Genomic DNA, 26,531 nt, shown 5'->3' on the forward strand with positions numbered 1-26,531 from the left:
AGATGAAGTACATGACGAAGATCACCTTGATGACCCAGAGCTCTGGAATGACCTAACCCTGGAAGACCAGCAAACAGTGGATGCTGCTATTGCAAAAAAACAGCGCTTGCAGTGTTTTGCCCACACTCTCCAGCTCACTGCTACATACAAGCACAACATTCAAAGAGGTGTTTGAGGCTGAATTTGGGGAAAGAGGCATCCCTGCTGCTGTCATAAAGGCTGGGCACAAGGAGTTGTTGTTCACAGTACGGGAGTGGAATAAGTTGAAGGAGTTGGTGGACATCCTGAAGCCATTTGGAGAAGCAACAGATATGACACAGGGGGAGAAGATAGTCACAATCAGCTCTGTTGTTCCCTCAGTTCTGTCCCTGAATCACCACCCGGAGCAGTGGATGCCTCAAGTCCATTTCCTGAGCGGCCTGGTCAGAAGTCTCCAGGCATCCCTGAACAAAAGATTTATTGGAATCTTCATCAATGTGAAAATGGCCAGGACACAAGATGGAATCACTGCCTCCTTTTCAGATCCAGTCTACCTCAAAGCAGCTGACTTGGATCCGGATTTTTCTCTGATGTGGGTGGAGCACCATGTGCTGGTCAAGGAGGAGGTCAAGGAGGAGGTGGCACAAAGAGTTAAAGGTAAATATTATTGAGTTTAATGTAACGTTTTCTCATAATTTAATCCAATTGACTGCAACAATAATACTTTTTCAGTTTAACAGACTGCATCACCAAYACTCTAATACCGGCCTTTTTGTTTCTGCTATGCTTTTACATGTTTTGCCAGAACTGATTCTGCAAGAAGCTACAGGGACTGAGCAAGCTGTGCCTCTTGTTGATGAGGAAGAGCGAGAGGACCATAGTCTTKGACAAGAAGAAGGGCTGTTTGCTGCATAGTGTAAGAGGCAGAAGAAAGCTGTTGGGACCACTCCAGCGATACAGCTAAGTCACTACCTTGACATATGCGAAGGACAGAATGCCCTCTTGTTCTGAGCAATGAACAGGAAGGCTCTTCCTTCACTGTCCCGAGTGGCCATCAGGGTCTTGGCAGTGCCTGCCTCCAGTGMTCCGGTGGAGCGTGTCTTCAGCCATGGAGGCATCATACTGCGGCCTCATCGTGCACAAATGACTGACAGACTTTCATCGAATTTGGTCTTTTGCAAATGCAATGCATTATAGGGCCCGGAGATAAGAGAAAAAAATGAAACTGTTTATGCATTACACACACACACACACAGTCTCCATGTTCAGGTACTATCTCCCATCTTTGGGATCTGTATTCAGGCCAGTGTTCAAATTGTAGGCCTACTTGAAGTTCAGTATCAGTTGTTTTGATGTACCTTTTAATAAATGATTAACTTTATGGCAGGATTGTGTCCTCCTCCCAGAGTGCTAAGAACCTTGGCGTGATCCTGGACAACACCCTGTCGTTCTCAACTAACATCAAGGCTGTGGACCCGTTTCCGTTAGGGTTCATGCTCTACAACGTTCCAGGAGTACGACCCTGCTCACGCAGGAAGCGGCGCAGGTCCTAATCCAGGCACTTGTGTCATTCCGTCGTGGATTATGCAACTCGCGCTGTTGGCTGCTCTCCGCGTCATTAAACCCCTACAACTCATCCAGAACGCCGTCAGCCCGTCGGTGTTCAACTTTCCCAAGTTCTCTCACGTCCACCCGCTCCTTCCGCTCTCTCCACTGAGCTTCCAGTTAAGCTCGCATCCGCCTACAAGACCATGGTGCTTGCCTATCGGAGCTGTGAGGGGAACGGCACCTCCGTACCTTCAGGCTCTGAATCAGGCCTACACCCAAACCAGGGCACTGCGTTCATCCACTCATGCTGCTGCTCGCCTCCCCTAACCTCTGAGTATACATTTCCCTCGCAGTCAAAAACTGTTTCGCTGCTCTGGCACGCCCAATGGGTGGAACAACCTCCCACGACCCAGGGTCAGCGGAGTCAATCCCCCTTCCGGAGACACCTGAAACCCACCTCTTTAAGGAATACCTAGGTATATAAAGGTAATCCTTCTAACCCCCCCCCCTTAAAAGAGTTAGATCACTATTGTAAAAGTGGTTGTTCCACTGGATATCATAAGGTGAATGCACCAATTTGTAAGTCGCTCTGATAAGAGCGTTCTGTGTCTTAAATACTATATATTTTAAGGGTGTCTAGAGTTATAATCTTGGAGAGAGAGAGAGCACTACAATATTTGGTTTTTGTTGTCATATTGATGGGTCTTTCTCATGGCTACCCATGTATTTCCATGGAAATATAAAGTTTATTTGGAAAGTAATAAATATATATATTTTTTAAAAGCATTCATGAKTTGCATAAATCGTATATACTATTACTCTTGTTAAATATGAAATGGTATTACATTTGGTGAAGAGCACATTATGACTTGTTAAGGACTCGAAACTCAAAGTTTAGAACATGAGACTTGAATTGATACTTGGCGGTCTTGACTTRAGACTTGACTCGTACTTGCCTGTCTTGACTTGGGACTTGAGTGCTAAGACTTGAGACTTACTTGTGTAAAACAATTCCTTGGTCCCACCTCTGCCAACAAGCACAGCAGCCACAGCAGCAGCCACTAACACTCATAGATGGTGCTAATGTGCAAGCAACTCAAAGTGCAGGTTCAAACCAGGCTAATGCTGCTAGCAACCAAGCTAATGTTACAAGCCACTAAGATAATGCTACCAGCTACATTGCTAATGATACTAGCAACCGAGATGCTCTCACCAATGCTATCCAAAGACAGAATGACATCACTGAATTTCTGATAAACAKCAGCAGCTCTACTCTCTACTGCAAGAGAGAAATACCAGTGTTCGATGGTGACCCACTTCATTACAGGTCATTMATTAAAGCTTTCCAACATGATATTGAATGCAAAGCAAACAACATGCAAGGCAGGCTTTATTATTTAGAGAAGTATACAAGTGGCCAACCAAGAGAACTTGTTTGTAGCCATTTGCACATGAATCCAGCAATGGGATACAATGAAGCAAGGAAACAGCAGGAGTTCAACTGGCAATTCAAATAAAAATCTGCCTAATGGAAAAAGATCTGAGCTGGTCAGTCATTACACCAGAAGATGGGAAGGCATTGCGTTTTAGTGCACTATTCTTTAGAGGCTGTTCTAACACAATGCAGGACATTAAAACACATGGAGGTCCTGGAGAATCCAGCCAATCTCAGAGCTATTGTCTCAAAACTGCCATTCAAGCTCCAGGAGAAGTGGAGTTCAGGTGTGTGATTTTCAGGATCAACACAGTAGAAAAGCCCAGTTTAAAGACTTGGTGGAAGCTTGTGTAGAAGCAGGCCCGAATGGAATTGGATCCAGTCTATGGTGAYATTCAAGACACCACAGTTCAAAAGGTCAGGTTCCAAGCTTAAGTCCACAGACTSAATGCAAAGGGTTAAACCCTCCAGCAGGAAGAGCAGGTTTGCCACCACAGTTGGAGCAGTAACTGAAAAAGCTGTGAAATCAAACTCCAGCACAGACAGAAAGCAAGACAACACATCAGGTGCCTTTAAAGAAACTACATCTTCTGTGACCGTGATCATGCATTGGAATTCTGTCAGAAGTTGAAACATTAGGCCAAAASTAGAAGAAAGTTGAATTTCTCAAAAGCAAAAGCTTCTACATTGGATGTCTCACAAGGGGACATACAGTATGAGTAAGAACTGTCAGAAGCACATGACCTGACAACAGTGTAATCAAAAGCACCAAMGTTTGTTGCACTTTGAAAGGGAAAAGAAAAACCACCAGCAGGCTGAGGCGGCGGCTCCTACAGAAGCCACTAGTGACAAGTGTAATGGTCCCCTTAAACGTCAGCAGTCATACTAGGGCCGGTAGGAAAGAGTGTGCTCTCGCCATTGTACCACTTCARGTCAAACCCTCGAAAGGGAGCCAAATTGTGCAAACATATGCTTTCCTTGACCCTGGGAGGAAAGCAACGTTTTGCACTGAGGAACTGATGACTCAGCTAAAATGCTAAAGATAAGAAAATGGAGATCCTTCTGAAGACAATGGACCAGGAAAAGCCTGTCTCCAGTCTCAAGGTCACCGGGTTAGAAGTGGCTGGTCTCAAGAGCAACACTTTCCTTCAGTTGCCAGACGTCTACGCGCAACCAAGTATCCWTGTCACCAAAGACAACATTCACACGCAAGACAACCTCAGATGGTGGCCGTATCTTAGGGATGTTGAGTTGACCCAAATCAATGCCAATGTTGAGCTACTGATTGGTCTGAGWATGTGAGTGAAGTGGAGCTGGAGTGGAGTGTRCCCAAATTGACTGGAGCGTGGAGCCAGTTTCCGAAAAAGCTGGAGCGTCGGCTTTCTCATCCGCTCCAATTTAGCTCCAATACCGCTCACTTCACTAGCTCAGGGCATGCCCGGTCCAACATGCATCTACAGGCTACTTGTGCGCTGCTATAGCCCCTTGCTTTAKCTACTGGTCTGGTAGTTCGTAAAAAAAAAACTATTTTCAGAAAGAAACTTAAAACACACAGGTGCAGATTCAAGGMGACTTACAAAGATAAGGAGGACCAAAAGCAAGAGGGAATGCGGTGATGTAGCTTCCACAATAGAAGAATCATTGTTGAATCTGAAAAGACGCGTATCCAGAAAGCATGATGGTGTACTACGTACACATGCCAGGTGTGTGTAATGTCCATGTGGCCATTTTATTAATTGTTCAGCAGTCTTATGGCTTAGGGGTAGAAGCTATTAAGGAGCCTTTTGGACCTAGACTTGGTGCTCCGGTACCGCTTGCCGTGCGGTAGCAGTGAGAACAGTCTATGACTTGGGTCACTGGAGACAATTTTAGATGACATTTAGAATATCATATKTGATTTYTATATACAGGTATGGTGTATGCATTATTTGGTTATGAGATCTATTAWTATGGACCTATGATTTGAAATAGAAATAGGTCAATTATGCCCTCTAGCYTCCATTAGTTGGTGGTACGGGTGGGCCTGCCCAGATAGCCATCTATTGGGTATAAGAGACAGGAAGTATATGTATTTGTATTTATTATGGATCCCCAGTAGCTGCTGCCAAGGCAACAGCTACTCTTCCTGGGGTCCAGCAAAATTAAGGCAGTTACAATACATTCACAGACTGTATGCCCTCAGGCCCCTACTCCACCACTACCACATATATACAGTACAAAATCCATGTGTACATGTGTGTATAGTGCGTATGCTATCGTGTGTGTGTGTGTATGCATGTGTCTGTGCAATCCATGTGTACGTGTGTGTATAGTGCATATGCTATCGTGTGTGTGTATGCATGTGTCTGTGACTATGTTTGTGTTGATACACAGTCCCCGCTGTTCCATATTGGGTTTATTTGATCTGTTTTGTAAATACAATTTTACTGCTTGCATGAGTTACTTTATGTGAAATAGAGTTCCATGTAGTCATGGCTCTATTTGGTACTGTGCGCCTTCCATAGTCTGTTCTGGACTTGGGGACTGTGTGGCATGACTTGTGGGGTATGCATGGGCGTCCGAGCTGTGCACAAGTAGTTCAAACAGACAGCTTGGTGCATTCAACATGTCAATACCTCTCATAAATACACGCAGTGATGAAGTCAATCTCTCCTCCACTTTGAGAGATTGACATGCATATTGAGGAGAGATTGACATGAATATTATTAATATTAGCTCTCTGTGTACATCCAAGGCCAGCCGTGCCGCCCTGTTCTGAACCAACTGCAATTCAAAGTCCTGTTTTGTGGCACCTGACCACATGACTGAACAGTAGTCCAGGTGTGACAAAACTAGGGCCTGTAGGACCTGCCTTGTTATGGACATACTTCTCCCCATTTTAGCTACTGTTGTATCAATATGTTTTGACCATGACAGTTTACAATCCAGGGTAACTCCARGCAGTTTAGTCACCTCAACTTGCTCAACTTCCACATTATTTATTACAAGATTTAGTTGAGGTTTAGTGAATGATTTGTCCCAAATACAATGCGTTTAGTTTTAGAAATATTTAGGACTAACTTATTCCTTGCCACCCACTTTGAAACTAACTGCAGCTCTTTGTTAAGTGTTGCAGTCATTTCAGAAGGAAGGCCTACCAGGGGTGRAAAATGTTTGGGATACCGAGTTGGCATACATTTGAACCACATATGTTTTACCTTGACCTTTTAGTTTACCTGGAATATTAGAACCTTTGTTTACCTCGCACTTATCATTATGGATTCTACAAATAAAATGTTTTWAAGTTTTATTCATGAAGTCATCGGTTTCATTTGAATTCTAGGGTTTCTAATTGGATTTTGGATGTGCGTCTCAATCTTGCAACTGCTTTTCCCACGGCTATTCGAAATCATAAGTCTGACGGCTTGTAGATAGAAACTCCCTGAGCCTGTTGGTATAAGATCTCATTCTCCGATACCGTCTGCCTAAAAGTAAGGGAGTGAACAGCTCGTGGCTGGGGTGTGTGGGGTCMTTGATGATGCTGCAGGACTTCCTCAGGCACTGTTTCAAGTAGATGTCCTGGATGGGTGGGAACACGGCCCCAGTGATGTACTGGGCCGTCTTCACCACCTGCTGGAGGACCTTGTATTCGTGGACGGAGCAATWTCCGTACCAGGCCGTGATGCAACCGGTCAGGACACTCTCGATGGTGCAGCGGTAGTATTAGGAGAGTAACCGGGGGTGGCATGACACATTTTTTCAGCTGCCTTAGGAAGTAGAAGCACTGTTGTGCCCTCTTGACAAGAGTGGTRGTGTTGTTGGTCCATGTCAAGTCCTTGGTGATGTGGACGCAGAGGAACYTAAAACTGTAGTCTCTACTGCAGTCCCGTTGATGTGCGATGTCTTCGCTTCCTGAAGTCAACAATCAACTCCTTTGTTTTGCTGACGTTGAKGGAGAGGTTGTCCTGGCATCACAATGTCAGTTCACGTACCTAGAGATATTGGACCCGGACCAGAGCCTTACCCTGTCTGGCAGTGTAAACATTATCCTCTAAGAGGAGGGGAAGTTGGCCACTTTATACACAGAGACCAGTTGGAAGGAAAACCAGATTAAACACGGGTCCTCCAAAACCAGGTTYAGGAYACACAACTACAGATTTGACCTGGACTGAAGCCTTACCCTGTCTGGCAGTGTACTCGTTGTCCTCWATGAGGCGGGCCAGGCCGAAGTCGGCCACTTTACACACCAGGTTGTCTCCTACGAGKATGTTGGCAGCCCTGAGGTCTCTGTGGACGTAGTTCATCCTCTCTACGTATGCCATCCCTGCTGCAATCTGGGAGAGTAGAGGGGAAATGAGATGAAATGAGAGAGAGAGAGTTAGAGGATGAGAATGGATAGAGGGAAAAGGGATAAAAAGTGAGAGGAAGAATAGATACAGCAGAAAGAGGGACAATCAGGGGGATAAGGTGAAGAAAGGAGGGGAACAAAAGAAGATGGCAAAATAACTTAAATTGACTTAAATAATATAATTACATGAAAGGTATAATCAACATTGCACTGAATGTCCCACCTGAGATGCCATATCCACTAGCTGGGGTAGACGTAGCAGCTTGCCCGTGTCACCTTTGAGGAAGTCCAACAGGCTACCTGTGGGAGCGACAGTGTTATCAGCATACTGAGAGAGAGAAGGCAGGAGGGAGGGAACACAAGAACATGATGTGTGTGAGCATGCACATGCCAGCTTGAACCATTGTAGTCAGTGATGATGATGATGAAGAGTGTGTGTGCCTCATGTACTAAGTGATTATGAGGATTAAGATGATTATGATTATGTGGCACCCTATTCCCTACTTACGTGATAATGTGTGTGTTTGTAACAATAGTGGTAGCCACATCTGTTCTACAACTCATCCCCAGAAGCAACATTATTTTTGGAAACGATGGACAGCCATACTGATAATAATGATGATGTGTGTGGTCTACAGTTACCTTGGGTCATGTACTCAGTGACGATGTAGATGGGTTCCTCAGACACCACAGCGTAGAGCTGCACCAGTTTCTCGTGTCTCAGCTTCTTCATGACCTGCGCCTCCTGRAGGAAGGCCTCTGGGGACATGGTGCCCGTCTTCAGGGTCTTGATGGCCACCCGCGTTGTACCGTTCCACTTCCCTGTGGAAACACAAAAGCTATAGGTCAGAGACCCGAGCCAACGTAGCTAAAGGAGTACATTATTTCTCTCGGCGACCCAGACGACCCATGGTACAGGCGCACGTTTCTGCCACAAGCAACCACACAGTTCTTATATGAAGTTATAGGTGAAATACATGAAATTGGAATGAAAAGTAGAGCCTGACAGATATGGTATTTTTGGATCCGACACCGATTGTATTTAGAATGAAAATATTCACGATAACTGATATATCTGCCGATATTTTTTATTATTATAGCTGGATTTTTTTTTWACAAATCTGTATGATTGTGCTTAAAACAGCCCTTCAAAAGGTACTCAGATAGCAGATTTTTTTCATTTGAGGAAAGAGCATTAATGTAAGAGCCACATAGAATTTAAGAGCACAAGAAAGACAAGATTTTTTTTAATGGAAAAACTGTGTGTTACTCTAGTGAAAGGAGGATAAACTGCACTGATTCCAGCAAAAAAAAAWKTGTATCTGAAGACTGAGCTACCTCATGCTAGCCAGCTGGAAAACAACGACATAGGACACATTTTCAATGTATTGGTATTTAGCCATCCGTCCTAGGCCTTCGGACCGCATTGCCGGATCAAGCATAAATCGACTTTTATGCAGTGTCCAGCCTTGCTGTAGCGTKCCAAGGCAAGATAGGATTAGAATGGCTTTTTTTCTCCAAGCGTGTTCTCTGCATTCTATAAAATCAATCCTTTTTGGTGGATTAAATGCAGATACAAATATATCCGTAAAAGGCTAATGTGTGCACGCGCATCTTACCCATCCAGACCTCTCCAAAACAGCCCTGGCCCAGTTTGAGGTCGAGGTGGAGCGATTCCCGTGGGATTTCCCAGGCATCGCGGGCCAGGCCCTGGGTCTGAGGCTTCAGCACGGGACACACCTCCGTCAGACAGTGGCACAGCCCGTCTGAATGCTCTGGGGTTAGGTAGGGAGAGATAGAAAGAGGCATACTGTTACCACCTAGACATTTAGCACTGTCCACCCTTGTTAGCACTATCCAGATTAGACAGTAGAAGCAGAGTTTTCTGCGAGACATTTCTGATAATTGTCAGATGTGCCAATCTGTTTGATATTCTTATTGAGTTATTGAGCAATGTCTGTGTAGCCTCTATTCTGTTTCACTTTGACGCATGATCAATATGCTTGACAAAGATACTGCATACCATGTAAGAAAAAGTAGATAGATAGAATGTACTACTCACTTTACACTAGTTGGAAAACAGAATGACAATTGCCYCCATCATGACCTTGACATGCATATTATAGTACATGGACAAATAAATACAAAAACATTCACTTCAAGTTTGATGTTACTCTCTGTATAATAGGAATTTTTGTAAGTAAGTAGCAAAGGCRTTACAAATGTGATTATAATGTGTTACTTACTGCGATAGTGGAAGACCAGCTGCTGCAGACTGCTGAACTGGGTGCGTGAGGTGATATAGAAACCGCCGCTGTCTAGCTTGCGTATCTTGTAGTGTTTGACGTTGAGACCTTTAGTGTTGTCATAGTCCAACACGGACAGGCAATAGGCTCCTGTTCATAAAAACAAATAATAATTACAAAGTGTGTGTGTGTGTGTAACGAGAGATGGGTCAAAACAAATTKAATTAAATTGAATTCAAACGACATTGTCCCAGCAGAGAAATTCATTGCACAGCCATGAGTACATAAGAAACAATAATAGAACAAAATTGATCTCCAGAATTTGGAACGGCTGATGCTAAAAAAAACTTGTACACTACAACCAGTACAGAGGGTAAGCCTCAATAGCACTGTGCCACTCCCTATGCCTTTATAAATCACTAAAACACATCAACAGTCAGTACTCACAGCTGTACCACTACCAATAGAATCCATGGTGAATATCAATCACTGGTGGGTGCATACGAAGAGCAAATTCTGATTACGCACTTCCCATACACTTCAATTGTGAGACACTTGCATGTTATAATATAAAATAGTCATTATCAGACAGTTTTATCCAAAGCCACCTACAGAACTGTCAACTTTAAGAGTGACATATACACTCAGTGGCCAGTTTTGTATTTKTTATGGATCCCCATTAGCTCTTCCTGGGATCAAGTTTATTAGTTACAACCATCTATTACCGGGTTGGACCCTCCTTTGCCCCTAGAAAAAACGGACTTTTTTGGGGCATGGAAATATTGCTCAATTGGTATCAAGGGACCTAATGTGTGCCAGGAAGACAATCCCCACACCATCTCCACCAGCCTGTATCGTTGACACCAGGCAGGATGGGGCCATGRACTCACGCTGCTTACGCCAAATCCTTACTCTGCCATTAGAATGATGTCACAGGAAACGGGATTCASCAGACCAGGCAATGTTTTTCCACTSCTCAATTGTCCAGTGTTGGTGATCGCGTGCCCACTGGAGCTGCTTCTTTTTGTTTTTCGCTGATAGAGTGGAACCCGGTGTGGTCRTCTGCTGCAATAGCCCATTCGTAACAAGGACCAACGAGTTGTGCATTCCGAGATGCCGTTCTGCACACCACTGTTGTACTGCACCGTTATTTGCCTGTTTGTGGCCCGCCTGTTAGCTTGCACAATTCATGCCATTCTCCTTCAACCTCAGGACTACAGCTGACTGGATGTTTTTTGTAACCATTCTCGGTAAATCATAGACACTGTTGTGCATGAAAAGTCCAAGAGGCCAGCCGTTCCCGATCTCAAGCCAATTGATATGGTTTGGGATGAGTTGGACCGCAGAGTGAAGGAAAAGCAGCCAACAAGTGCTCAGCATATGTGGGAACTCCTTCAAGACTGTTGGAAAAGCATTATTCATGAAACTGATTGAGAGAATGCCATGAGTGTGCAAAGCTGTCATCAAGGCAAAGGGTGGGTACTTTGAAGAATCTAAAATATATTTAGATTTATTTAACACTTTTTTGGTTACTACATTATTCCATATGTGTTATTTCATAGTTTTGATGTCTTCACTACTATTCTACAATGTAGAAAATAGTACAAATAAAGAAAAAAAACTTGAATGAGTAGGTGTGTCCAAACTTTTGACTGGTACTGTATATACAATATTTGTTTTATGAACATGGCCTTATTTCTATTAATGTATATTGGATGACTGTCATTCCTATTCCATTCACCCAGCTCAGTGTAACATCAACAGGTTTAGGCTACTGCATGATACTCAAATCTTCCCTATACGCTTCATGGGGTTGCTACAACCTAGCCTATGAATTAAAGTTTACAATGTAATTGCACAGGTTTAGAGAAATTTGAGTAATCAAGGTGACAGACATTGACACATTCAATACCGGCTTGCACACTCTTGCACTTATCTAGCTGATCTAGGGTGTAATCATTAGTCCAACAGTTGAAAACAAGAGTTTCTATTGAGCAAATTCATGTATGTTTTTCACCCTGTTTTGTTCTGTTTGCAGCCACATACAAACAGCATGATCCCTTTGATTGTTGTATAATTCCTTCTCGCATCTACGTGCTCTCCTCCTCTCACTTTTCCCATCGCTTATAGACTTCAGTGCACAACACATCAGCTTTCTGTGACCARGCGGAAAAAAAACTTTCCAAGCCAAACCTTCATATCATAACCTCTACACACAGCCTACATCGTTGTCACCATATTAACGACATAGTCAACATAACTACTAGAACTAACGCATTTGTAGACACGCTACAATCATTCAGTACAGTCAGCAGCAAGCAGTTACACTGGTGGGCCCCGTTCGCAATAAATTAATAAAACCAAAAGCTTACCTTGACTTGGAAGAGTTCCAGTGTTGGATAGCCATAGCCAGCTAGCTAACATAGCATCCCTCTCTGTTTGAGTAGGCTAAACTAGCTAGCTGCATTCACTAAGTAAGTGAAGGTCATTTTTGACTAAATGATTTTGTGAGTCAACTACTCACGACATGTTATGCACCGCAGCGCTAGCTAGCTGTAGCTTGTGCTTTCARTACTAGATTAATTATCTGATCCTGGGTGAGAACAATGAGCCTCCTAGGTTTTGTATTGMAGTCAACGTACCCAGAGGAGGAAAGAAACTAAGTGTCCTCCAGCTACACCATGGTGCCAACCTACAGAGTGCTGCTAAGGCTACTGTTTGAATTTATATGCAATTCACTGAGGATGGTCCTCCCCTGAGGATCCTCCACTGCTCAAAGTCATTTAGGTCACGAGTTTTGCCCWTTCTAATGTTCAATCGAACAGTAACTGAATGCCTCACTGCCTGCCCACCTGTTTTATATAGCAAGCCACGGCCACGTGCATCACTGTCTGTAGGAGCGAAAGATTTGTGAACGGGGTGGTGTACCTAATAAACTTGACCACTGAATGTAAATGTACAAAATACACTGGGTGCACAAGAAATGTGGAACACCTTCCTAATATTGAGTTGCACCTCCTTTTGCCCTAAAGAACAGCCTCAATTCATCAGGGCATGGACTCTACAAGGTGTCAAAAGCGTTCCACAGGGATGCTGGCMCATGTTGAMTCCAATGCTTCCCCACAGTTGTGTCAAGTTGGCTGGATGTCCTTTGGGTTTTGGGACCATTTCTTATACACACGGGAAACTGTTGAGCGGGAAAAACCCAGMAGCGTTGCAGTTCTTAACACACTCAAACCAGTGCGCCTGGCACCTAATACCATACCCCATTCAAAGGCACTTTAATATTTTGTCTTGCCAATTCACCCTCTGAATGGCACACATACACATCCATGTCTCAACGCTTAAAAATCCTTCTTTAACCTGTATCTCCCCCTTCATCTGCACTGATTGAAGAGTATTTAACAGGTGACATCAAAAAGGATCATAGCTTTCACCTGGTCATGGAAAGAGCAGGTATTCCTACTGTTTTGTACACTCCGTGTATGTGGCCCATGTGGGAATCAAACCGGTAATGAAAGTAAGCATCATCATGCTCWCCGGACTTCAGATCAAACCGGTGGCAAGACGCCGTCTCTAATGGTACCCCCTGAGCCAGGACTGAAGGAATGAAGCACACTACCTAGAGCATGCAACCCTACTCTACCCTCTAAAGCAGGGGAGTCAAACTCAATTCCAATCCGGTCTGCAATTTGTTTCCAATTAAGACCTAGACAACCTGATGAGGGGCGGTCACTAATCAATGACTGTAATTCTTAAAAGCAAGTACAATGAAGGAGTGAAAACCTGCAGACAATCAGCCCTCGAGGACTGGAGTTTGACACGTGCTCTAAAAGCATGATCCCTGCACACTTCTGCATGCATCATACGGCATAAATGGCATAAATACTACAAAACTACAACACAAGCCTTTCTCACTAAAATATTAGTGCACATTAGTATACTTGCACCCTCAACACTATGGCATAAATCATCCCCACTATAACACAAGCCCTACACACTACTATGCACCCTACACACACACACATCAGCATACACCATGCCTACAGACCAAACTACACACTACACCATATGAACTCTATACCTTAGAACATGAGCTCTATGCCSTGCAGAATGGAATCTAAAGCACCCTACGCTGTAAATCCTTTCCCTAGACCCTCCCCCTGTGTGTGCTTGTGTGTGTGTGTATGCGAGAGACAGTGTGTGTGTGACTGTGTGTGTGATTGCGTGTGTGTGCAYGCAGAGATTTTATAGCCAGAGGTAATCCAGCACCCTCGCACGGTGACTTAGCTCTGCCTGTGTGATTCACTGCCCCCGTCCATTCACAGGTGCTCCACTCCMCAATTCCTCCAAAATAACCCCCACCCTACGCCACCGATTCACAGCTAGAGGCCCCCGGGACAAAAAGACCCAAAAAGTATCTATTCACGCATTTGGTCAGTACATTCTGTGTTAGAAAGGACTACTTCACAAAAGAAAGGAGAACATCAAGAAGGAATTTGACAATAATCAAAGTGCTTCTAATCCATGTTTAAAATGGCCGTCGCTCTCTCAGAGGTTCTTCTCACCTTTAGTGGTTTCGCTCTCTCGGACCAGGAAGGTTCCTCGTCGGTTCTGTAAACTCAGAAGGAGCCTCTCTGAGTTGCGCCGAGTTATCTTCCCAAAATACCACCTGCGAAAGTGGGCCAGAGTGAGTAAGAAAGAACAGTGAGAACCTGCCACTAAGCAGCTTTAAAGGAACGTCGTCATAGTTGGTGTCATGTTTTCAGACTTCAAAAACAGCGTAATGTTTCCATCTCGTGCTATTGATTGTGGAGATCCAGTTATATGCCTCAACCAAATAAATGGAAATAATAAGCACAGAAAAAACTGGATGTTATATGGTTCCTAGCCTCTCTTGGGTAGGGGAAGTATTTTCACGTCCGGATGAAACGCGTGCCCAAAGTAAACAGCTTGTTACTCAGGCCCAGAAGCTAGGATATGCATATATGCATATAATTGGGTAGAAAACACTCTAAAGTTTCCAAAACTGTTAAAATAATGTCTGTGAGTATAACAGAACTGATATTGCAGGCGAAACCCAGAGGACAAACCATCCCCCCAAAAATAGAAATCAGCCTACCCCTATTTTCAATGGCTATCACTTTTATTATAAGGCCAAGTCCTCCCAGATTGCAGTTCCTAGGGCTCCACTAGATGTCAACAGTCTTTAGAAAGAGTTTCAGGCTGGTTTTTGGAAGAATGAGCCAGAAATTTGAGTTTTTCTAGGTGGCTCCCATTTTGGCTGTAGTGTTTCCAAGTGCGTGGAAGAGAGTGCGTTCTTTGGTATTTTTCTCCGGGAAGACAATAACGATTCTCCGTCTTAAATTTGATCATCTATTTACGTATTAGGGTACCTAAGGTTTGATTCTAAACGTTGTTTGACTTGTTTGGAAAAGTTTATTAGTAACGTTTGGGATAAATTTTGTATGCATTTTGATAGAGGGAAACTGGGTCAATTATTGACTGAAGCGCGCCAGCTAAACTGAGTTTTTATGGATATAAAGAAGGACATTATCAAACAAAAGGACCATTTGTGATGTAACTGGGACATTTTGGAGTGCCAACAGAATAAGACCTTCAAAGGTAAGGCATTTTTTATATCGATATTTCTGACTTGTGTCACACCTGCCTGGTTGAAATATGTTTTTCATGTGTTTGTATGCGGGGCGCTGTCCTCAGATAATCGCATGGTTTGCTTTTGCCGTAAAGCCTTTTTGAAATCTGACACGGCGGCTGGATTAACAAGAAGTTAAGCTTTATTTTGATGTATTACACTTGTGATTTTATGAAAGTTAAATATTTATAATACTGTAGTTTGAATTTTGCGCTCTGGAATTTCACCGGATGTTGGCCAGGTGGGACGCTACCGTCCCACATGCCCATAAGAAGTTAAACATGGTGCTTATCTTTTTCATTCATTTTGGATTGTGACATATTGCTGGATCTACAAAATAGATGGCCTGGGATGTGGAGTTCTCTCAACAGAAAACCACTTTTCAACTCTGAAAACACCTGACAAACTTTGATTTTGGAGGGTAAATGTCCCTTTAATGTCCCTATGAAGCACTGCTTTTGCCCATTCAGAACCACTGAAGTACATCTGTGAATAGGGTATTTTACTGTTCACATGGGTCTGTGTGTGTATATATATATATATATATATATATATATATATATATATATACATACACACACACACACACACACACACACACACACACACACACACACACACACACACACACACACACACACACACACACACACACACACAAGAAATCAAGAATTTCTGGAAAACCTGGGATTTTACCCAAATTTTGCAAACCACTAGCTGGCACAGCCACAAAGTCATAAAATCTGATTTTAAACTAACGTTAACCACACTGCTAAACCTAATGCCTAACCTTACATTAAGACCATAAAGCAACAACAACAAAAAAATCACACATTTTTACAGTTTAGCCAATTTTGACTGCAGCTGGCCCATCTATTGGAAATCACTCAGTTCTGCCTCCAGGACAAGATTCATGACAATAAACGGCAATCTGCAAGAAAACAGGAAGAAAGAAAAGTTGAGGTACTCTTCTGCCTGGATGGAGTCAGAGGGGGCCACGTAGTTGCTGGGGATATAACCGCTTTCTCCAGTGGTCAGAGACCGAGCGAGCCACCAGTCCCCTTCCCTGCAGCACGACAGAGGAGAGGAGGAGACGACAGGGTTATTGACTGGGACAATCAGAACCCTTCCCTGGGYTCATTCAGGGTACTAACTGGTCATTCGCATCAGATACAGACTATTTGACAGTGGTTGAAGCCTAAAAACACCACCGTGAGTCAACAAGTGTAGTACACCGATTTCTGTGCTCACATCATGAAACTCACAGGATAATAAAATAATCTTAAACTCTCTTGACTAAATAAGAATTAATAAAACAGGGATACCAAGTGAACACAATATGACAGATTGTACCATAGTCTGTGCCAATTCACCTTTGCCTTCATAAGCACAATTGTTTGGTTTGCTTGTAGTGAGCAGTAAATCTTACAACAACAAATAAGACTGGTTACTCCACATGCTGTAGCTTGGGTTTACAAATATTACCTCAGTGCACATTTTGAGGATAAACAGGTTCAATGGAAAGAAGAACGGTGGAGAGATAAGTTAAGACAGGGGGCTCAAAAAGGACTAGTTCACTGACCTGAAGCTGTACTTTCTCCTAAGAGAAACCATGAAGCRTGAGAGAGGGAAATAACAGAAACAGCAGAGAACATCAAAAACATACAGAGAGAAATGCAGCAAACAGCACTGCACAGCACACAAGACAAGACCATACCTCAAGCATTTCAAACCATTGAACAATAACTGGAAAACTGAAAAAATACAATCGGCATCTAACTCCAAAATGGCTTGACCTGAAATGGTTGTATTTGAACCATGCATTTTAAATGTCTTCCTATAGTGTCTTACGAGTTATGTCTTTAACGCAACTCTGTTGTACTTGTGTCTTTTATCCTGCTGCAACCAAAATAYCCAGTGAAGGAACAAATAAAGATTTTGGAAACAAACTGGCTTGCGTCCTTTGAAGAGATGCTTTGGAAAGGTCATAAACTTGTAAATGAAAACAAATTAAAAAATCCTTYCAAACTATTACACCCAATCAACACTAGAAGGGCTAGAATCAGGGTTGTRTTTATTAGATCACACAACATTAAAACGTTATTTTACATTTTTCAACAGAAAAATGAAAATGTGTGATTTTGTATAGAACATGCAATGCTTTTAGTTTGTTTTCTTTCATTTGGCGCCTAATGAACATGACCTGACAAGGCTGTCAATGTAAGATCTGAAAGCATTAGTAGTAGTGTTGTACCGAGGTGATGGGGTCGAGAGAAAGGGGACAGACATTGTTGTCTGGCTAACGAGGAATTATGAATAAGTGGGCACTCTGTGACTGTGTGCGTGTGTGTGTGTGTGTGTGTGTGCGCACACAAGTGAGTGAGCGAGCGAGCAAGCGAGCTCATGGGTGTGTGTTTATACAGCGTGCTTGCTGTGTTTACAGAACAACGTGTGTGTTTGGGCTTGTCTATGTCTGGATGAGTGTGTGTGTCTAGGTGGAAGTAGAGCGTGGATATGTTGGATCTAAACAGGAAGACGATGGCGTGGGCATCTCCTTACGTGTTGTTGACGATCTGCAGCCGCTCGCCTTTCTTGAACGTCAGGTCCGAGGCAGTCCGTGACTCATAGTCGTAGAGCGCCACAAATGTAGTGACACCTCCTGTGGGACAGACACACACACAAACACTGTATTTTAGACATGGGAGAGTTGGGCTAACACACATCTGAGAAACAGCAAAAGGGAAAAAGTACAGTATCCTCTTCCTGCAATATACAGCTCATATTGATATAAACCTGAATACTAACATAGATTCATAGAACTGGGTATTATTTTTTCCCTAACCATTACTTAAGGCAGGAGGATTACTAGCTCTGTTGACCCCGCTTACATATGTTGTCTCAATTTAATATTTTGGCATTGGCATCTTAAAACATTACATTGGAGGTCTTTGCACTTCGCCAACAGAAAGAAAAGAGGAAACACTGAGCTGTATAATACAATTTAGCATCTCTCGCTAAGAGATATCGGGCATTTACATTAGGGCTGCCCAATAGTCCTTGAAGGTCACAACATATATAGCTTACAACAGCCACCTGATTTAGAACGTGGCATCTCGGGCCTACATTGATTGGTTAATTAGTTGCCGGGGGGATAACCCGAGCCTGCAGAAAATTCCCAATATGAGAGGGCAACCAATCTCTTTACAGGAGATGCAAAATAATTACTGACCTGTCTAGACACATAGTTAGATKCCTGGCGCTGAACTTGGATATTGTAACGTTGTCTGGTCTGTGAGTCTTCAAAGTCAAACTGAAGATGGTTTTGCACTCTAAGCAGTTGCAGCCTTAAGGGAACACTTCAAATGTTTTACTTCCTATATATGTGAAAATGGTGTGTTTCTATGTTTTGTAGTCAAAAAGATAAAGACACTGGTAGGTGCTGGATATCATGAACACGAGGTAAAAAATAAGCAAAGTGTTCCTTTACCTTCATTATGAMTCAGGGTGTTTTTCTAAGCGCTGCTTTAGAGCGATGGTGCCCAAACTCTGAACTACGCTTTAGGGCCTAAGGACATCAAATCCAGTTTAGTCGAGTTGATAAAAAAGGGGCATTCATGTGAATGATGACATTTTGGATCTTCCTCAAACAAAATTCATAGAAAGATCCTTCAGGGGAAGGATGTTTGCTTTACACTTAATCTGTACCCAAAATGATTATTGAGAAATAATTATTTAAAAGAAATGGGTGACATTTACATTCCAAAGGGACATGTAACATATTTCCATTTGAATGTTCCATAAAGTTTTTCCCTGCTTCATRCAGCCTAGGCAGCATTGGAACGTCCTACTCCACCTACCTGCCAGTGGTCCTCTGTGAGAAGAGTTGATGCTTTGGAAAGGTCATAAACTTGTAAATAAAATTTAAAAAGCCTCAACTATCAGAGCCAATCAACACTAGAAGGGCTAGAATCAGGGTTGTGTTTATTAGAGCAAGCAACAGAATTTTTTTTTAAAAACCTTTTTTCAACAGAAAAACTAAAATGTGTGTATCTTATGGGACAGGCAGTGCCTCACTGTTTTAGTTTGTTTTCTTTCATTTGGTGCCTAATGAACATGACCTGACAAGGCTGTCATTGTAAGATCTGAAATCATTCCATCTGAACATTCCACAATGTTTTGCCCTGCTTCACGCAGCCCTGCTCCACTTACCTGCCAGTGGTCCTCTGTGAGGAGAGATGATGCTGCCCGTGTGGTCCACCCCGCCGAACAGTGCCAGCTCAGGGGTGTTGTTAGGGGCATGCCCGGGGTGGTGGCCGCGCCTCGTGCCCCCTACGGCGGGACTTCTGTTGGGGGTCTGGGTCTGCTGGGCTGGGCTGAGGTGGTGGTGCATGCTGTCCAAGCCTGTTCCAATGGTTCCATCCAGACTCAGTGAGCGCTGACCCGGCTCCTTAGGCTTGCTCTTGCCCGCTCCCATCAGCAGGCCTGAGTAAAAGAAACAATGATTCAAATCTCAAGTTGATCCATTTCAATCTTTCTCAATGCAGATCAGACCTGTTTGATTCAATGCAATCTCTCAATTCAATTCTATACACTGAATTCAATTCACTCAAGCCAGAACTGATGATTGGATGGAGAGACACCTCTCTTCCTGACTGGTTCTATATAACCCCTTTCCGTGCAACGGTATAATCATTCAGCAGGGTGGGGTTCATTAGGAACCAAACAAAATAAAACAGGCTGAAACAAGGAGGGGACTACCTGGACTTGTCCAACACGGCACACTTATTTTGTTTTCTATTGCAAAACATTTTAAAATAATGAAAACCAACCTGGTGAACACCAACCATAAATAAATACAGATATACACAATAAGACAGTGTATAACTGCGATGAACGGAAATACCGGTCTCGGTCGAAGTTGGCAACAACACTTTGTCGTCATCACCTGTAATTCTAGTATTAGTTCAAAACCGCTGCATTTCAAGTTGAATCCTGTTCTTACGGGTCTCTCAGTTACAAACATGGACACAGACACCAGTTCAATTTTTCTCTCTGCACAACAGAATGAGTCACAGTGAGGAAGCCTATTACAGGCTAGATGATACACACGCACACAGCTTGTTCCGTTGTGAGCAGCAGGCCTCTCAGTTCCAGACAGTTAGTGTGTGTGAGCAGCTGTTATGATCTGTGTGTGTGTGTGAGCAGCTGTTCTTCTGTCCCTGAGAACAGAAGCTCTGACACACACACACACGTGTCTCTCAAATCCAGTTTCCAACACACTCACTGTGACTGTGTGTGTGTMCAGACAAGTTAAGTTGGTATACATTGTCCAATGAAATGCTTACTTACAGGTTCCTTCTCGAAAACGCAACAGCAATAAGAAATGGTAAAAAACAAGAATATGAACATAAAGTAAATGGCAGTAGAGTAGAATAAACATTTTAGCATAAGTAAAATTCAGGAAGGCAATTTATAGTACAATATTTACTTGTGTATTGGGGAAAGGGGGATGGCGGGCAAGTGTATAAATTGAGCAGTATAATAAGAGTCTGGTAGCAGTTAGTTGTGCAAAGGTTGGGAGAATCAGAGCAGCTGGCCTGTCCAGTTCAAGTGTTCAGCAGTCTGATGGCTTGTTCAGCAGTCTCATGCTCCGATACCGTCTGCCCGGCGGTAAGRGAGAGAACAGCTTGTGGCTGGGGTATGTGGGATCCCTGATAATGCTGCGTGCCTGCCTCAGCCATTGTTTCGAGTAGATGTCCTGGATGGGTGGAAGCACGGTCCCAGTGATGTACTGGGCCGTCTTCACCACCCACTGGAGGGCCTTGCGGTCGTGGACTGAGACATTTCCTAACCAGGCCATGGTGCAACCGGTTAGTACGCTCTCGATAGTGCAGTGATATTATTTGGAGAGAACCCGGGGCGGCATGCCGAATTTATTAAGCCGTCTTAGGAAGTAGAGATGCTGTTGCATCCTCTTGACAAGAGGGGTGGCGTTGTTGGTCCAGGACAAGTCCTTGGTGATGTGGACGCAGAGGAATTTAAAAATCGTGACTCTCGACTACAGTCCCATTGATGTGGATCGGGACATTTCCCTCATCTGCTTTCTGAAGTCAACAATCAACTCCTTTGTTTTGCTCCCGTTGTTGTCATGACACCGTAACGCCATTTCACTTACCTCCTCCCTAAAGACTGACTCGGCGCTGTCGGCTATCAGGCCTACAACCGTGGTGCCGTCAACAAACTTTATGATGGGAGTTGGTGACGTGCAAAGCCACGCAGTCGTGGGTGAACAGGGAGTACAGCAGAGGACTGAGGACACCCCTGGGGCACTCCAGTGTTAAGGGGTGTTGTTGCCAATCCTTACAGCATGTGGTCTGCCCGTCAGGAAGTCCAGGATCCAGTTGCAGAGGGTGGTGTCCAGACCCAGGGCTCTGAGCTTGGTGTCGAGCTTGAAGGGAACAATAGTGTTGAACRCTGAACTGTAGTCAATGAACAGCATTTACACGTGTTCCTCTTGCCGAGATGTGTTACGGCCGTGTGAAGACAGACAGGGTTGAGTGTGACTAACAGAGGGTGGGGGAGGAGCAGATTTACTGGGAAGAGCTAAAAAAGGAATGGGGGGGGGTATGCTGCAGCATCTGAGGTTGTGGTTGTGTCTGTGTTGCCGCATTTGTCCATGAGTGTGAATGGATTTTGACACATTCGAGTGCAGGTGTGGAGATTTCTTCTCTGTTTTGGGGTTTTTAATACATTGCTGTGTGTGTGTGTGTGTGTGTGTGTGTGTGTGTGTGTGTGTGTGTGTGTGTACTCAGATGAAAAGGTAAGGAACATGCTGTGTGTGTGCGTTCATGCGTGTGCATTCATGCTAGGGCTGGACGATATGGTGAAAATATTATATCACGGTATTTAATTCGTTTTTTTTTTTTAAACGGTATTTTTGGTTTTTGAATGATAAAAGTAGTACTACATTTGCTTTATGAGTAGTGAGTGATCCTAGGGTGGCAACACATACACTCTAAGTGATTTCAATAAGTCTTTCTCCATTCTGATTGTTTTATACTGTTCAATTCGACTAAAACAAATTTCAGCACATTGATCATTTCTGCAGTTGCTGCACTCAATTGCAGTGGTGAAAAAAGTACCCAATTGTCATACTTGAGTAAAAGTAAAGATATGTTTATAGAAAATTACTCAAGTAAAAGTGAAAGCCACCCAGTAAAATACTACTTGAGTAATAGTCTAAAAGTATTTGGATTTAAATATACTTAATTATCAAAAGTCAATGTAATTGATAAAATGTACTTAAGTATCAAAAGTAAAAGTATAAATMATTTCAAATTCCTTATATTAAGCAAACCAGCTGGCACCATTTTATTTGTTTAATTTACAGATAGCCAGGGGCACACTCCAACACTCACAAAAACATTTGTGTTTAGTGAGTCCTCCAGATCAGAGGCAGTAGATAACCAGGGATGTTCTCTTGACAAGTGCATGAATTGGACCAAGTAAAAGTTGTCAAAAATAAAAATAGTAAAGTACAGATACCCAAAAAATGATTTTTTCTTAAAGTACTTTACACCACTGCTCAATTGAGATAATTTCCACACTGCCAYGTAGGGCTGCACGATATGGGCAAATAATCTAGGACTTATTTTTAGCCAAATGTTGCAATTGCGATCTTACTTGCGAATTTGAGCAAAACTGTTGGAATCATGGAAATAGAATGACCATTTTAATTCTATAATTAGAATATAATAGTGGGCACTTTGAATACAGTGTTGTTTGACATGACAACAAATTAAAATGACAAGGAGGAGTTATTGTGACAGAGTAGGAACAAAGGTGTGTTTAAGTGTTTCCTATAAGCTTTGGCTACATTGCATGCTTTCTCTTAGCTACTTCATGTAGCTAACATTTTCTTGCTTGCATATTCCTCTTTGATTTAGAAGATACTCTTGCACAAACAACATGSTGATTTAGGTCTACACCATCACTGTTATTATCAGCGGCGGCTTCCCGCATGCGCGATTCATTTGCAGTCTGGACGCGGAGGGGTGAACATCTCCTGCTCTGACTGCAGCTGGGAGGGACTGCTGCGCCAGGACTGGGCCGCCTGTGAGTGCTTTGGGACRGGGGTGKGGCCCACGCAGCACCCACTGCTCGTTGAGAAGAGTAAGAAAGATACGTGCTTTCATGTCAGAGTCTCCAAAAGTCTCCAATAACACCAGAAAAAGTCGCTAGATTTGTCGCTAATCGCTTTTTTGAAAATGTATCGCTAGAGGGGTCTGAATACCCGCTAAATATAGCGACAAAGTCGCTAAGTTGGCAACACTGCTCGTGGTTGAGGAATATCAAATGTGCTCCTTGAGTGACAGGGGGCGTGGCTAGATCTGTGTGGAAAGTGGCACAGTGGAAAGAGCGGAGAGAGATGACTCAAGAAGCGAAGTAAACTATAATAATGTACATTACACATGGCGTATCACATTTAACAACCCAAACACCGGTATAGAAGGTAAAGTAAAAACCCAAACTGGTCCCTGCATCAATACCGGTATATCATAAAATTCGGTATACCGCCCAGCCCTAGTYCATGCATRCACACACACCTTCAGAGGAAAAGGAAAAACATCCTGCTGTGTGCATCTATAAATACGGATGGGAATGTGTGTGAGAATGCATGGCTCTAATTTATCTGTAGTCAAAATGAAGGCCAGCCCAGTGGGGGGAATAACGTTTTCCTCAGTGTCATGCTGCTTAGTCACACAGAGAGACAGCCGGGGGGTAGATGACAGCTCAATGTTAGTGGGCATTTGATGAGACTACTGCAGAGAAAAAAAGCTTTGGTTTTAGTGGTGTACCAGTAAGCCTACTACTRACAGTAACTTTACAGAGTGCAGAGTTCTGATGGAAGGCAGTGTTGTGCAGAATACCGGTGTGGTTGCTAAACTAGCACATGCTACATTAGAACAGCATGCAACTTATTGTAGAAAACCCTACATCCCTAATTAATTTTGCATGACCTGATTTAAAGAACATTCCAATGAACCTGTGTCCCAGGCCACTGATCATAGAAAGATGGCTTTCCAGGGTTACGGGTTTGGTTCATCACAAGGTTTCTCTCTATGAACAACACATGGCCATTTTTCTTGCCCCTAAGCTTGCATTTGAAAAATGAGTGTATTGCTCAGTGAACTGTGACAAAAGATAAGCACAGTGCCATACAAATCGATTGAAAAACTATAGGAAGAGAGACCATAGTGACGGAACAAGGTTGAGATACATCCCAAACCCTTTTGCCTTCAACTGGAGGTAAAGCTTAATCGCTAGAGGTGTCTGCTGTACAGTATGCACTAAATAACTTCAAAACAACCATCACAACCATCACAGACGTCTTTCCTCCACGACCACACAGAGGTTTCTCGATCTTTCTCCCGAGGTATGCACTTCCGCACTCCTAGTCATTGATTTAAAAGCTTTTGATTGGTGCAAGCATTGGCTGGAAATTTCCCACCATTGTTCCTACACATCAATGAGGGAGGATTGTGCATTAGGTAGAAGGGTAGAGAATCGGAATGCAACCATGCTCCTGTTCAGTGATATCACCTGGGCCACCTTTAGTACACAACTAGCACGTAGAAATGTCAGGGACAGAGCTGACTTGAGTCCTTAATCTACATGTCAGAGAAGTATGTTTGTTCTACTTACTGCATTTCTATTTGAAAGTTTCACAATATTGTGCCCTACTGTCACCAATCAGTAGCAATGAGGCTTTTGAAGAGAAGAGGGAAGGAAGCAATTTAGGACTTGAGACACTGTCGAAACCCCTCAAGGGACTGCGACTGCTCTTTGACAGGATGACAATGTGACCAGCACACCCTTAGTAGCCTCAAAGTTAGTGTGTAAACAACGGAACTAATGCTGCAGCTGCACAACTAGTAGCACATCCCCTAATATTGAGCAAGAAAGCTTGAACAACAGGATCTGTGATCATGTGATTTGTTCCCAGTTACAATACTCAGAGATAGGAAGAGAGAGAGCGAGAGAGAGATTGATAGGAAGAGAGCGAGCGAGAGAGAGATTGATAGGAAGAGAGCGAGCGAGAGGGAAATGTAGACAGAGGAAGGGGAGAGAGGGAGAGGGACTGATTTGGTGGTTGGTTGAAAACCAGAATCAACCAACCAACCACTCCTCTCACTGCCAACCGATGTGAACAGGCACCTGAGGATGAAGACCGATCAACACCTTTTCTCGTTCCATAAAAAAATGCAGGTTCTCCATTCCATAGGAAGTCTAGCGTGTAGTTTCAATTCATGTTGCTGGTAGCAATCAATGGAAGAAATACAAAATGTTTGAATGAATGAGGGTGTGTAAATATGTGGTGGTAGTGAGGGGAATTGTTTTGTATTAGGAATCAAAATATAGGTTTAGGGGCAGTTCCTTTGAGTTGCATACAGGGGAAACCAAACTCATTCGAGTTCAAAGTCTTATAAAACAAAAAGGACAATGTGTGTGCATATTAGAGGTCGACCGATTATGATTTTTCAACGCCGATACCGATACCGATTATTGGAGGACAAAAAAAGCAGATACCGATTAATCGGCCAATTAAAAAAAACAAATATATATGTATTCATATATATATATATATATATATATATCATACACACACACACACATTTTTGTAATAATGACAATTGCATTATAGTGTAAAAAAACAAAAAACAAAAAAATAAATTAAATTAAATCGGCGCCCCAAAATACCGATTTCCGATTGTTATGAAAACTTGAAATCGGCCCCGATTAATCGGCCATTCCGATTAATCGGTTCGACCTCTAGTGCATATGCAGTGTGAGAAAAGCCATAGATAGGCATCCATAGCCATGTGTACTGTAGAGTATGTGAATGTACTGTGTGCATGCATGTACAGTGCCTTCGSAAAGTATTCAGACCCCTTGACCTTTTCAACATTTTGTTACGTTACAGCCTTATTCTAAATAAAACATTTTTCTCAGCAATCTACACACAMTACCACATAATAACAAAGTGACAACAGGTTTTTAGAAATTTTAGCAAAAAAAAMCAGATACCTTATTTACATAAGTATTCAGACCCTTTGCTATGAGACTCGAAAATTTWGCTCATGTGCATCCTGTTTCCATTGATCATCCTTGAGATGTTTCTACAACTTGATTGGAGTCCACCTGTGGTAATTCAATTGATATGACATGATTTGGAAAGGGACACACCTTTCTATATAAGGTCCCACAGTTGACAGTGGATGGCAGAGCAAAAAGCAAGTCATGAGGTCTAAGGAATTGTCCGTATAGCACCGAGACAGG

The 26,531-nt window shown here is 43.0% G+C and overlaps 1 protein-coding gene across 7 annotated transcripts in view; it reads right to left on the reverse strand.

Annotated features, from left to right (window-relative positions):
* The window catches only part of LOC111961674 (proto-oncogene tyrosine-protein kinase Src-like), a 38,119-nt gene that overhangs the window by 7,867 nt on the left and 3,721 nt on the right, over positions 1-26,531 (reverse strand). For 2 of the 7 annotated variants that reach the window (XM_070438926.1, XM_070438885.1), the window contains 10 exons: positions 19,401-19,673; positions 17,751-17,850; positions 16,774-16,791; positions 16,159-16,257; positions 14,104-14,207; positions 9,536-9,685; positions 8,909-9,064; positions 7,932-8,111; positions 7,513-7,589; positions 7,122-7,275 (listed from right to left, as the gene is read on the reverse strand). In XM_070438926.1, the coding sequence (XP_070295027.1) occupies positions 7,122-7,275; positions 7,513-7,589; positions 7,932-8,111; positions 8,909-9,064; positions 9,536-9,685; positions 14,104-14,207; positions 16,159-16,257; positions 16,774-16,791; positions 17,751-17,850; positions 19,401-19,665 (1,303 nt within the window). In that variant the 5' untranslated portion in view covers positions 19,666-19,673. Of the gene's footprint in view, positions 1-7,121; positions 7,276-7,512; positions 7,590-7,931; positions 8,112-8,908; positions 9,065-9,535; positions 9,686-14,103; positions 14,208-16,158; positions 16,258-16,773; positions 16,792-17,750; positions 17,851-19,400; positions 19,674-20,136; positions 20,375-20,679; positions 21,751-26,531 lie in introns of those variants that run through there. The other 5 variants (XM_070438859.1, XM_070438903.1, XM_070438843.1 and 2 more) reach the window with 5 other exon arrangements.

The sequence above is a fragment of the Salvelinus sp. IW2-2015 genome, linkage group LG1 (genome assembly GCF_002910315.2).
Source record: "Salvelinus sp. IW2-2015 linkage group LG1, ASM291031v2, whole genome shotgun sequence".
In the NCBI taxonomy this organism is placed as follows: Eukaryota; Metazoa; Chordata; class Actinopteri; order Salmoniformes; family Salmonidae; genus Salvelinus; species Salvelinus sp. IW2-2015.